This window comes from Leuciscus leuciscus (genome assembly GCF_965113295.1).
Source record: "Leuciscus leuciscus genome assembly, chromosome: 12".
Taxonomy (NCBI): domain Eukaryota; kingdom Metazoa; phylum Chordata; class Actinopteri; order Cypriniformes; family Leuciscidae; genus Leuciscus; species Leuciscus leuciscus.
Window position 1 is genome coordinate 9373817 of NC_138736.1, and position 14133 is coordinate 9387949.

General features: G+C 37.0%; 1 protein-coding gene across 2 annotated transcripts in view; it reads right to left on the minus strand.

Moving 5' to 3' along the window:
• Nucleotides 1-2229: 2229 nt before the first annotated feature.
• Nucleotides 2230-14133, minus strand: part of gabbr2 (gamma-aminobutyric acid (GABA) B receptor, 2) — a 211642-nt gene continuing 199738 nt past the window's right edge. Inside the window, exons 15-19 of one of the 2 annotated variants that reach the window (XM_082187048.1) lie at nt 12108-12332; nt 11648-11830; nt 10688-10817; nt 10303-10417; nt 2230-7501 (exon numbers count right to left, since the gene is read on the minus strand). In XM_082187048.1, coding sequence (XP_082043174.1) covers nt 7336-7501; nt 10303-10417; nt 10688-10817; nt 11648-11830; nt 12108-12332 — 819 coding nt within the window. In that variant the 3' untranslated portion in view covers nt 2230-7335. The remainder of the gene's footprint in view (nt 7502-10302; nt 10418-10687; nt 10818-11647; nt 11831-12107; nt 12333-14133) is intronic. The other variant, XM_082187049.1, reaches the window with a different exon arrangement.

The window sequence follows — 14133 nt, forward strand, 5'->3', positions numbered from 1 at the left end:
TTTTTTGAAGTATAGCTGCAAGACTTAAACATTATGTTAACATGGTGTAATAGAATCACTTGCTAACTTGGTTTTCGCAAGGGTTATATGCATTTTGTCAACCTATCATGACGGTAAACCCTGTAAATGTTCTATTATATGTACAAGAACACCAGAAACGGACACCACGTGAACACTATACTTCCAAATACTGACTGTTTTGGAAGTGTAGCTGCAAGACGACAAACAACATTAACACATTGTGTAAAATAAGAACTTGCTAACTTGGGTTTTTGCAAGGTTATATGCCATTTGCCAACTTGTCATGGCAGTAAACCCTGTACAAGAGCACCAGAAAACGGTTATGTTATTTCAGCTACACACATTAACATGTTCATAAACTCAGTACATGGACACCTTGGAAAAATCACCATACTTGACCAATGCCAAGCCGTGTTCAACATCTAGTGGAAAACCTTCCCATGTGTCAAAATGATTTTCTGTGGTAAACTTTAACATTTCTAAACTTTATCTGTTCTATTGACGCAATTCACTGCGTTCTATTTTGAGGACACCCGCTGGCCCATTTCCATGTTGTGAGAAGTGAAAAGGTCTTCTATGTCCTGTCTAGTACTGACATGTTAAATATTTGAGCACTTGATGGAATGGGAAAGCTGACTGTGACATGAAGGCTTCATCCTCCACCATCCAGTTTGGCATGAAGTCCCTGCACGCTCAATAATTCATTATACTGAACGTACAGAAGCACTCGTGACAGATTCATCCGCCTTGCCTCTCTGTTTGTTTTATGATTGTGTAAAAGTGTGTGTGAGAGAGATCAAAACATAGGCTCATTGAAAACTCTACACTGAGCAATCATGTCATTTGAAAAGAAAGTTTCGTTTTGCCATTATTTACTCACCCTCACGTCATTGTAAACCCTACATGTGGCTCTCTGGAGTGCTTCATTCTCAGCATCCAACTGTCTGATATAAGCAACACTGTACTATATCTGTCCGCTCTTGTTTCAATCACATGCAACTGGCGCTATGCAGTCTTAATTATCGATTGTCGTGAAAATAACAACTGCATATTAGCAAAGTCCCTTTCAAGGAAAGTCTGTTCACTCGGCGGCCATATTTGCAAAGCCTCCAGGCAGCTATTTCGGGCATCCAAGACCAAGTCCTATCTTATTTGAATGGGGGAATCCTGAAATCTCAAAAACTGCTTGTGAAACTCACAATTAAATATCATATTTAAAATCGACAACAAAATCTGACATGAACTGTCCCATAAAGTTGTTTCTTATGCTCAAATAGCGCTAAAAAGCAATTTTTTTAGGCTAGACCAGCCAATGCACATGTGCAGTCCTAAGCTCGACCCTCAGATCGGAGTGACGCAATGACTTTACCGATCAGTGATTGGCTCTTTTACTTAGAAGACGTGACGTATTCCACCATGTTGCACGTTGCAGTTTCTCCCATTCATAAGTTATAGGAGTGAACCGTCTCTAGTCTTTGATATTAGTCAACATGAAATTGACTTATTTAATGAAATATTGCAGTATTTATTATAAATGATCCGTGCACGTTATTATTTATCCCCAATCAATTCCCGACAAAATCAAGTCCCGCCCTATTTTTCTTGTTCCACATGGAAATGTCAAAAGACAGAAAAGACTATCGCAACTTCCGTTTCATGCCGAACTTAATGCTGTTACTGTATGTAAGTGTGTGTAATACCAAATACATTATATAGAGTCTTAAAGGGACTTTGGTACTGCAGTGTTTGCCTTGTTGCTAGGCTGACTGTTATGCATAGAAAGCCTATATTATAATCGACTAGTTCTTAGCTGAAGCTTTAATTACAGTAAGATTAAAAAAACTCAACTCTTATCCACATTTATTTGGTTAGTAGCGCCATATTTAATATTTTAACAGTAATGAAAATGAGGCTGTGAGGGATAGAGGTGTGTTCAAGTTGTTCAGCTGACGAAACCTCTTTCCAAAAAAACATTTTTAGTAGACAAAAATTCTATTTTGTGTACATGTTGCTACTCTGACTAAGATCTATTAACAGGAAGATCACACTTGTACATAGTTTGTTTTCATACTGTATTTTTTAACATAAAATGACACATTTTGAAGAATGTAAATGTTTTGTTTTTTTCATAATAAAGGGATCTGAAGAAAGTCATACAGATTTGGACCAACATGAAGGAGAGTAAATTACAGAATATTCATTTGTGACTGAACTCTCACTTTTAAGTAGATTTTGGTGTATTTCCTGTCTTAATTTCCAAATGAAGTGCTTGGTAAATAATGAAAATAGAATAATTTAAATTATTTTATTAATAAAACATTTTTTGCAATAATTTATTAAAAATGTTATGATTTCCATGCAGTTTAAGGGTACAAGAAATATGAAATGAACACATCCACTTTGATTTGTTCAAGAGCTCCTGTGTGTCTGTGTGTGTGCCAGTGCAAACACACGGGACGGTACCGCAGTGGAGCACACAAGTGTACACTTCCAAAAAGCACTGTATAGAAAAACAAAACAACAGATTTGTGGAGTTCCTCTTTTTTTTTTTTTGTTCTTTTTTTTTTTTTTGTTCTTGATGGGCAGTGACGAGTTTTCTGAACTCAAAAGAGATGATAAATTCCAAAAAAAAAAAAAAAGAAAAAAAAAAAGAGCGGTAAGTCTTCCAGCACAGAATAAATAGTTTGTATAGCAATGTGTAAACTTGTAGACAGCACGTTTTCACACAGTGGCAAACAGACATACACGCTCACTGCTAACATTCTGTCTTTTTAACGTCATTTGTAACACCCCCCACTATCATTGTATTGTACCTCTACAGAAAAAAATAAGTTGTTTACATTATATACATTAGAAGTTGTTCATTCTCCTGGGGTGATGACAAGGCCTTGCTATTGTTTGTTACAAGATGCAAAGATAGACCAGTTCACACCAGAATACGCATGGAGTCCAGCCCAAAATTTTCACAAATCTTGTAGACTAAATTCATGAATCTCTTTGCACAAACGACTGTTTGCTTGCTTTAGAAGAACACAACACTTAGATCATTTTCAGGTTTTTTTAAGGTAAAATCACAGATTTAAGTGACCAACAAATCAGCTCTTCACTTCATTTCCAAGGTTATTGCCAAGATGGTCATAAACAACCAGATGTGCATTCAGAAGACCATGATGCATTTTCAAAAGCAACACATTAACGGGTTAACCTTGTGTTTCGCATGATTCACAAACACATGCACACACAGTGATTTGAATCCACAGTATAGAACATATCCAAAAAATAAATACAAATAAAAATCATATATTGCACTACCTTGTATCTCATTATCCAGTTTTTGTGTTTTTCCAGTGATTTCCTTCAAACGAGACTGTCACAAATTCACTTTTCCCATAACGGTAATGACATGTTAACATAGACGGATCAGTGCTTACCATTCCATTGTAAAAAGAACAGCTTGTGGTGCATGGTATGTCTTCATGTGGTGCTATAAATGTCTTCATATTTGTTTTTAGTACACTTCATAGTGTCAGACAGTCTTGGTTATGGTTGTTCTGAGAAGCATGATCTCTATGACAATATTTCTGTGCAAAGTCAACATTAGTGTCATAATTACACACCAAAAGTACAGGTAGTGTAAAAGATATTTTGGATATGATTCTGCCTTCCAGCTTAATGTACCATCAAGAACACACTGTAAATATACTTATCTATACAGTTATAATGAGCTAATTATTGCCACTTTCATAATTATTATAATTGTGCATTTGTCAGTAATGGAGTAAAATTATCTGCAAAAAAAATGTAATATATATATTATAATGTATGCATAGGATACCATGCATGAAAGATTAAAAAATAAATAATTCTTTTTAATCAATCTAATACATTCTTTGTGTATACATACTTTACCGTATGATTACTTTGAATAAGAATCTCTTGATAATCTCTTGTTCATAATTACATGTCACCAGGCTTCTGTTGCCTCAACTAATTCATATTATGGTTATCATTATGATTTAAAAGTACTGAATTATGCCCACTCCTTGAGCAGATGTTTGGCCGGATCACTTGTAAACATCCCATTCACTTAACTAGTAATAAAATAGATATTTGAGTTGCTTTTGGATGATTTTCTAAAAGTTATTATTTGAATACTAAAGTTCCTGTTTATGCTTGGAAGTTCCAACCATTTTAAACCTCATTAACCAGGGGCCTAATTTATAAAATGTGTGTACGCACAGATTTGAACATAGAGTGTGTGAATGCTAAAATCCACGGCAACGTTCATATTTATAAGAACGTACTTTGACGTGGAAAAGTGCTCAGCGCCACATCAGGTTCTAAGCAGACGTACACACTTCTCCTTGTGGCAGAGAGTTGGAGTACTTGGTATTTGGAAATTTAAGCAATTTTTGCCGCTGCACACAATTTCAAGAACATTTGCTATTTATAGATTTCACATCTGGATCAAACGTTTTATAAATCAGGCCCCAGCAACTCGAAGATCAAATAGGACCAGTGGATTTCAGTATGAGAATCTACCCATTTTATGACAATTAATTTTATGACATAATTAAATAATGTTTGTAAAAGGTTGTAATAACAGTATTGACCGTATACTGTAAGTTTGCATGTCAGATATGCCATACTGTTTAAAAAAAATGAAATGCAATATGTAAATGTGAGCTAGCCCTTTTACTTCTACTGATTCACCGAGCTTCATGGTTGCTTATCACCGTCCATCCCTCCATTAAAATATATTGAAGTTATAATCTTTTAGGAACATCCTTTAGCAGATCAGAGCATGTTTGTTAATGACATATTAATGAAAGTTGTAGATTATTACCATAACATATTTTAACAGGAGGTTAAAAGGCGATGAGAAACAATGAACAAATAAAGCCAGTTATAAATTGTATATGATGTTTTGTAATGTCCAGTGTACACTATTCTCTTGATGTTTTAGTTTATTCTCTAATATAGGACATTAAATGTGATGTTCACATGTGCCAACGATGATCATATTGTGGGATACTGACAGTTGAACGTGCCAAACAACATATCATAAAGACATTGAAGAATAAACAATAATGTTGAAATGAACTTGGAAATAAGAGCTGATTGTAGTCAGTCATAGTCATATGCTGCAAAAGTCCAAATGTAGACAATCCCCTCCGTGTACTGAAAAACTCATTGTGTATTAGAAACGTCAGTCTAGGTCGTGGCCGTCATGCTAAGACAAGCTCCCGTGGCATTGTGGGATTTTTGCGTATCTGTGTTGTTTTATTTAAAGGTCTTTGTCATCGTGACACATTAGTGAGCGTGAGGTACAATGACAATCACTGTTAGCAAACGAACCGTGTTGTTTCAGTCTCCTCTTTCTTCCCCGAAAAGTTGAGACAATAAATACCCACGAATGTTGCGTTATAATCAGATAACAGCCATACAGAAGGAAGTCACGAGTTAGTGAAATTCTCGATGAACTGACTTAGGAATAGGATAATATGTGAAGTCACTGTTTTCGTCATCCGGTCGACGCGATTCGGTCCGTTAGGCTCCCGTAAGACGACAGGCACACACGTACAGTAACAAATCTGACAGGAACTAAAACCAAGACACCGACGGTGAGATATCAGCCGAAACAAACTCTTGCCATTGATATGAATGATACGTAGCTTATTTCCGATAATTCATATTTTGATTACATTTCCAGATTTACAAAACAGCTTTAGCTGATGCTCCCTATCTCTGCAAGACATTGTGCAAAGTTCACAGCACACAATAACATTTCTATAGCAACTATGAGGTTATTTCACTGTTGCTAAGAGCGAGGCGATGTATTTCACAATGTCACTCTGCCATTTCTCCTCTGGAACAACACGGCACACACACACACACGCCTCAACCCGAGCCCTTTTAGCCCAAGCTACAACCGTAGAGGATTCACAAATGTTTGGGTTTTTTTCATCAACCAAAAGAGCAAAAAAAAAGAACAAGAAACAAACAGAGGGAGGGTAAACTGAGAGACTGCACCAGAAAGTCAAAACGAGGCTTTGTTCTTACGTGACTCGACTTATTAAGTTAATTACACTTGTGCTCATTTTTCAGTCCCACTGTTTAATACAATATCGTCCTTCTGTCTTGCTGCGTGGACCGCTTCTTTTGTGTAACCTCGCAGCTTTCTGTGAGGATATTTTGGTTTTGCTCTGCATGTTGTACCTCTTCCCTGTTATTATCGCAATTTGTGAGTCTTCTTGTTTTGTAACAGCCGGTCACATGACGGCGATTGTACATCCGAAGCATGGGGCCTGCATCTGTGTGTTCAGTCCTGGTATGCAGGATCAACTTGCTCGACTGTAATGGAAGACTGACTCTCTAAAATCGCCGGTTTTGTCTCTTACATCCCTTTCGGCTGGACCTGTGGCTCTTTTGAGGTCGCAGTTGCGCGACTTCTAATGTGACATTATATGCGATAAACCAAAGTGGTACTTTCGGTACTCTGTTACCAGGACAGGCCTACATGATGCTAGCTGTTTCTGAAGACAAACAATGTGTGGTACACGTCTATCCAGGTGAGAACGGTTGGCCAGCGTTTACACTCCCTTGTTATCTTTAGTAAAAAATTGAGACACTAATAGTCTTATTTACCATTACCACTTTTTCACACCATTGGGACACTGAAGCAATACAACAAATTCATATCGGTTTGCAACGTCGTACGTGTCTGTTCCTGGTTCGTCGACTGTTTGTAAAGTTCTACGGAGCACCAGGCCTCATCAGAATAATTCATTTCACAGCATAATCAAAGCTCACTTTGATGTTCAAATATGGTATTTACATGGCTGTTGACGTGTTGAATAAAGAGGAGGAGTCCTCGGTCACATCCGCTGCCCCTTTCCCGCAAGTTTCAGCAGAACCAATGTGCACAGATTTCGTGGAAAGGCTGCCGGCGGAAGCGTCTCTTTTTTAGCAGCTAAGGCTACAGCGCCTGTCCTCCGTTGATCCACGCTGCTGTTTGGGGTGGGGGGTGTGGGGGCGTTGAGTCCATCGAGTTAGGAACGGGAGGTGACGGGATATAGATAATGGGTTGGGTTGCTGTGTGAGAACCTCCGGTCACCTCCCTCCTAGCCTGAAGATCAGTCCTGCTCTGATGTGGCTATGGATGGTGGGACGGGGGTCATGGGTGGATGAAGAGTCGGACCCCCCCACCCCGGGTTGCTCACACACTTCTGTTAACCGCTGATATTGCTCAGTCTGTCTTTTCAAAAAAAGCTGATCGCTTCCTGGGAGTGCAGTGCAGGGCAGTGGTAAGGCTCACAGGCCGGACACCATAACCCTGTAGGAGGGGGGCATGTGTCTGTGACGGGGGCTGGAGGCCGGGCTGCTCGTGGGACTGCTGCAGCTCGCGTCCACCCCTCCTATGGAGGGTAGATATGCGTGATGCAGGATCGGCAGCTGTAGGGACAGCCTGCGCTGTATGCTGTGAACACAAATCACACAGACCAAAATGGTTATTATACATAAAATACCCAATTCCTCATTTTATTTAATGCTCTTTAGTTACTGTGTGTTTAATAGTGGGGAAGAACTCTTGTATGCCTGTAACAGACGTTCATCTATAATTATATCACAAAGCACATTTAAAGCAGACTTTGGCACGTACATAATGCTTCGTTCTTAATCAAGGGTTCAAGGTTTAACTGGTTAGCATGACCCCTTTAGTCCCTGCTGGTGGATGCCAGAACTATACCATCTGGACCTACACTACCATTTAAAAGTTTGGGGCCTGTAATTTGTTTCTGTATGCTCATCAAAGCTGCATTTATTTGATTTATTTGAAAAATACAGTAAAAACAAATCCCCCCAAAAAGTTTTCTATTTGAATATATTTTAAAATGTAATTTATTCCTGTGATGGCAAATCTGAACTGAAAACAGCTATTACTCCAGTCTTTAGTGTCACATGATCCCTCAGAAATCATCGTATTGTTATCAATGTTGAAAACAGTTGTCCTTCTTAATATTCTTGCTGAAAACTTGGTATCTAGAAATTTCTAAAAATCCCTTTAAAAAATAGAAATCGTTTATAACATTATAAAAGTCTTTGCTTTTAATGTGTCCTTGCTGACAAAAAAAATAAATAAAAAATCTTACTGACCCCAAACCTTTATTATTAGTGCATAAAGCATCTTTCTCCATTTCTTTGACAGCAACAATGAAATCACACATATTCCATTCCATTCCATTCCAGTAAATATATATATATATATATATATATATATATATATATATACTGTATATCTTTTTTCTTCTTTTTTTTCTTTCTTGTCTCATAGTCAGGATGATGGGTTTGGGACTGTGCTTGTTCTTTTGGTGGCATCAATCCTGTATGTACCTGGCAGTGTGGATCACCTCATATAAAGTCCATTTCATTGTGTCTAGATTCAAACTGCACCCCAAGAGGCCGAAGCCCTTTAAATCAATTACAGAAACCAAATAGCAGTTATATAAAGTGCACACACCACACCTCTCATGATTGGTTTTATGATTGGAGTCTCTTTGAGTTATTACTTTCAATCAAATATTAATTTCATACATCAATTAAGGAAAATGTCTTCTGTGTTTAGAAATAATTAACATTGATTAGTCAGATGTTGCAGGTTCACATGCAAAACAAAAAAATTAAAAACACTCTTTATGCAAGTGTTATTAAACTAAATATGTATTTGTTTATTCTTTACTGCAGACAAGGAGAACAGCCACAATAAATGAATTCGCTGGATATTCCCATGGCAGAGGTGGTGTTATTTTGCAAGGTCAAGACTCCATCAGCTACTGGGGTAAGTGTGTGAGAGTATGTGTGAGTGTGTGTGTGTGTGTGTGTGTGTGTGTGTGTTTGATGAACAGTGACAGTGCAGAATCCCTCCTCTGTGAGATCAAACATTCATGTGCTGGGACAGCCTGTAGTCCTCTAATTCTACTCTCATGTCTATTTTCAGGGTCCAGTGCCTTTCGCTCTCACTAGATATCACACATTATGTAACCACAGCCCCCCCTCCCACTCTCCCTCTCTCTGTCCCTGAAACTCTACTTGCTTTCATTTTCTTTTTTGTATTATTTCTCACCTTCATGTAAATGAGTCTATACAGCAATGTATGTTGTATCTGTTCACCTTGTTTTTAACGCAAGAGTGGGCCTGACCATTGGTATTTGGTATGTGTTTACTCTAATGTGCAAGGCTTCCGGTGTCATTCGCTTCCAGATATTGTAGCTGTACAAAAACTGTCCGTTACGCTGCTTGATGTTGAAAAACGTATTATTTTAATTCATTATCATAATCATAAACACACCGGTTTGTAGCACTAATAGTTTGACCATTTACCGCACTTTGTTATTCTTCTAATTATGTACCAATAGCGACTAGTAAATCAGAAGAAAAAAGCCATCTAAAAGACCCATAAAAAGAACTTATAGCTAGTCAGTAACAGGTGGTTTTGCAGAGATGGATATTCTCATTCTAGAGAGAAAAAAAAAAAAAAAAAAAATGTGTGATGATAATTTTTTGGTCCGTTTTCCTAAGAAAGATGTGGTAAATAGTGTATATATACTGTATATATATATAAAACTGACGAGTTTATGGTCATTGAACGAATTTTAATAGGTATGACTATGGGCCACAAGAAAAATATATAGAAAATAAATCTGATTAATTTCTCATCGTTTCTAAGAGAATATGCACCGTTAATGCAGCGTCACATGCCAAAAACTCGTCAGTTTATACTTTCAGTTTCTGTAGTGAATAATTGACTACCATATGAGACTTCTTCATCGGCATAACTGTCACGCAAATTCTTTAACTTTTTTTACTTTATCACCAGTTGCTCGCAAAATGATGGACAGTGATTCACATTTTTGTGTGCGTCATTTTCTGTGATAATAAAATTAAGTTAATTATTAAATGAATAAGTAAATAAACACAAGCAAACTTAAACTTGTGCTTAAATTTGCTGATGCAGGTTCAAAAAGACTCTTGAAAAAGAAAATATATTATAAAATATATAAAATATTGTTTTCTTGCCCCTCCCCCAACTCAAGAGTTAAATGTATAGCTAAAAGCATGTAGAGTTTTCTCAGACTTATACTTTTGCCTTAATACTGTCATTGTCTAACAAATCTTTCGTCAAATGTTATGTCTGGAAAGTTGGACTGATATTTTGTTCATAGATTTGTACGTGTCCAGAAACTTTTTTGGGCCTAAAGTGCATGCCGGGTGTAAACTCACTGTTCTGGTGAGTTGATGTCTTCTAGTGGACCTCTGCTTATCCTAGAAGGATCCATGGATCCCCACTGAGCCTGAGGTTTCTGCTCTAAGTGGTTCTTCAGAGATTTCTCTCCATCTGAAAACAAAGACATGATGTTCAGAATGCTGCCTTTCCATCAGGATGTCAGTGGTGGATTCAGCTGAAGAAGATGCTGAGTCAGAGCACCTTATATGACACCTCAGGTTGACATGTTTGGGGGTGAAAAATGTATAACACCAATAAATAGTTCTTCTTCTCTGGGTGACAGACTCAGGAACAGAGGAAAAGAGTTTCACATACTGAAATGAGTCATGAATGACAGCTGTGTGTGATCGACAGGTGAGGAACACAAGGTTTGATATCTACCTTTGCCATCAGTGAAGTTGCGTATGCTCAGGATATTGTTGACATCTTGGTAGTGGTTTTGTTTAATGTATGGAGTCTTTTCTGGAGTGTCCTGGAGTTGCATGGTAACCTCTTCCAGTTCCTTATCCAGCTGTAACACAAATTCAAAAATCCGGTAGAACTTTACAATAACGTCCCATTAGTAATGCATTAGCTAACAATGAGCAATACATTTGTTATAGTATTTATTCATCTTTGTCAAAATTAGCTAATAAAAATACAACTGTTCATTGTTAGTTCATGTTAGCTCAAGTCTGTGAAATAATACTTTTGATTTTAATAATGTATTAGTAACTGCTTAAATTAACAATAACTAAGATTAGTACAGTAAATGCTTTGGAAGTATTTTTCATTTTAGTATATTACCTAATGCAGTTAACTATGTTAACAAATGAAACCTTACTGTAAACCAGTAATTTAATTTATATAAAAATGTTGTAATAAAAAAATCTAAAAACTCAAAACATACAGTAGTATGTTTCATTGCTGTAAAATACTTTCAGTAGTGAAAACATTTATTGATTTCTCAAAATAAAACTCCATACAGTTGCTTCCAAAAAGATCTATTATTCTTGATATAATTATTTATTTATTATTTAAGTATAATCATTTAGTCTTAATATATAATATATATAATATATATTTATACTTAATCTAATACATGATTTGGGTACTGTATTTTGATTTGCATAATAGATTTTTTTGTTTACCTGTATTAGTTATTTTTCTTCACATCATTTGTTATTAATATATAATTTGGGGGGGGGGGGGGGGGGGATAATATCAATAATTATATTATTGAATATAATTTTGAATTATATATATAAAAAAAAAATCTTAATTGTTTAAAGTACACTGTCATTCTAGGAATGTAATAATTTGGTAATTTATGACGATTGAAATCGGAGAAACTTCCGTCACCTCTGTAATTCTCATTCGGAGGCGGTGGTTGTCTGTCTGTAGTCCATCCAGACGGGAAGTGTTGGCCTGGTTAACACTGGTTACTGAGGTGGAAGTCTTGGAGTCTTCCTTCTTCTGGTTCTGGGTGAACTTTAACCTCCGGTTCTGTGTGGCAGCATCCGGGTTTGTTCGCATTGTTACAAACTAACAAACGAGAAGAGAACAAGGACATAATATTGAGATCTTTTGGCACTGAGTCTGCTTAGGATGTATTTGTTTAGAGGTAGAGTCGAATCTTTCAAATTTCACTTTGTTCATTTCCAGAGAGCTCCAGGGAATGCAAAGTAAGCACTGTTCTCAATTATATTCCGGTGAACTTGCTAGGGATTTGCACAAATCAAAATGCCAGAATGTGGCTTTCGCTGACCTCTACAATTCTTTCCCCATAGGGCTGGTTCAGGCTGTACATTGCAGTACTTACCTTTGGCACAAAAACCAGACACAGCGTGATGGTGCTGCAGAAGATGATGACCAGTGCCACGATGCAGAACTGCACATTAGGCTGATCTCGGGTCAGGAAGGACACTGCTGCCCCAATGATACACATGATGCCCACATTATACACACTCATACCGATGTACTTGCTGTCGTTCAGGGCTGGAATGCTCACATTTCTGGTCTCCCAGGCCAAAAAACACCCAAACAACTAGACAAAAAAAGAGAAAAGTGCAATGAATTATAAGAGCAGTGAAACCTTAAGTTTTGCATAGACAATCATTTTCACCTTCATCGCCGTGTGCAGTCCTCAGTTTACAGTGATGAATCATAAAGCCAGTGAGAATGAACGGTGGCTGACTTATTTAACACCCTAATTCCTCTAAAGGCAGCTAACAACACCTGCACAACTCTCAGGAAGTCAGAGAAGTAATCAAAGCACCTTTGTGTGCGACTAGAGTGAACTCTGAGAAATATGACTCAGCTAACATAATGACGCACACTCTGAGATCTGATTCTGCACCCACTCGCCTCAAACCTATTCAATCCTAATCCAATCACAGCCCGTCTCACTAGTTTTCCATATTCACCCTCTCATTCTCTCTTCCTTCTCTCGTTCTACAGGAACACGTCAGCTGTAAGTGAAGCCGCGCTGATTTAGCAGCAGGTTTTCAAACATGACAAGAGGAAGGTAGAGGAAGTTTTCTGAAATGGCACATAGGCCTATAAGAGAACGTGAGTGTGATGGCATTTGCAGTTGTTCACTATTATGATTTGATGACTTTCATTTTAAATACATTTCAGCTTCGATGTAACATTGACACCTTTGCCTCCCCACAAATCTACAGCTGTATCTCTTGTATCTCTTCTTTTTAGAGAGAAGAGATACAAAAGAGACTGGAAGAGATACTCTGTGGTCCACAGCTGAACTTTGACACGGATCATCTACCGTAGAGCAGGGTAAAAACAGAGGTAATGGCCTGCCAGTCAACCGAACCACCTGTCGCTATTACAGCAGCAAGAACAAGAGGACAGATCATTTCCAAAGAGCACAAAGTGAGTAAGAGGGCAGATTTTTATTTGAGGATGTTGCCACCATTGACTCAGAGATTATGATCTGTGCTATGGGCAATTAACTGACTGGGGGCATTTTGGTTCCTGAGGCACCTTACCAGTAACCTAATTGGAAAGAGCAATCTTGCTCATATTATATCTCCTCCTAGGGGTACAATGTATCAAAGTCCAGTTAGTGAGTTATATGTGCATTTCCGGAAGGAAATACCTTACCAGTAAGCACTGTTTGTAAGGAAGCAAAATAACAATGTTGAAGTTTACAGCAGTTTCTCAATCTTTTTGACTCCACTTCTAAAAGGCACGCCAATATACTTTTAGTGCTTCTGCTGTAATGTCAAAGCTGCTTATTTGCAAACTTTTTATTTATTTAGTTTATTATAATAATAATTATTTTTACACAAATTAGGAGTGGAAATATATAATATTTTCAGTTTCAGAAACTAAAAGTTCACCAGGGCTTTCACAGCAATGAATTTACATTAATTTATATATATATATATATATATATATATATATATATATTTTTTTTTTTTTTAACAGATTTTTTTTAACTCACAAATAGCAATTTCTAAACAATAAAATATTTTAGAGCTTGACACAACTAAAAAAATTATATTCATTGTAAAAATGCACAAAACCTTTTAGGATTTTATTAATTTCTGCTTTTCCAGGTCTAGAAATCACACTTTCAAAACTCTGTGGCAAGACAAAATGACAGTTGTTGGAAAAAAAGAAAAAAAAAAAGAAAAAAAGAAATGAAATATGCGTTTACTTATTTTAATTTAAATAATTTTAAGCCATATTGCGCCCCTCTTTGCTGAGGCCCATTATTTGATAACCATTAGTTTACAGTGAGTTTTGGTTACAGTAAGACTTTTTAGTTCAGTGTAAACAACATAAAAGACTGATATTTAAGCAATAAGCAGGGGGTGTTAATT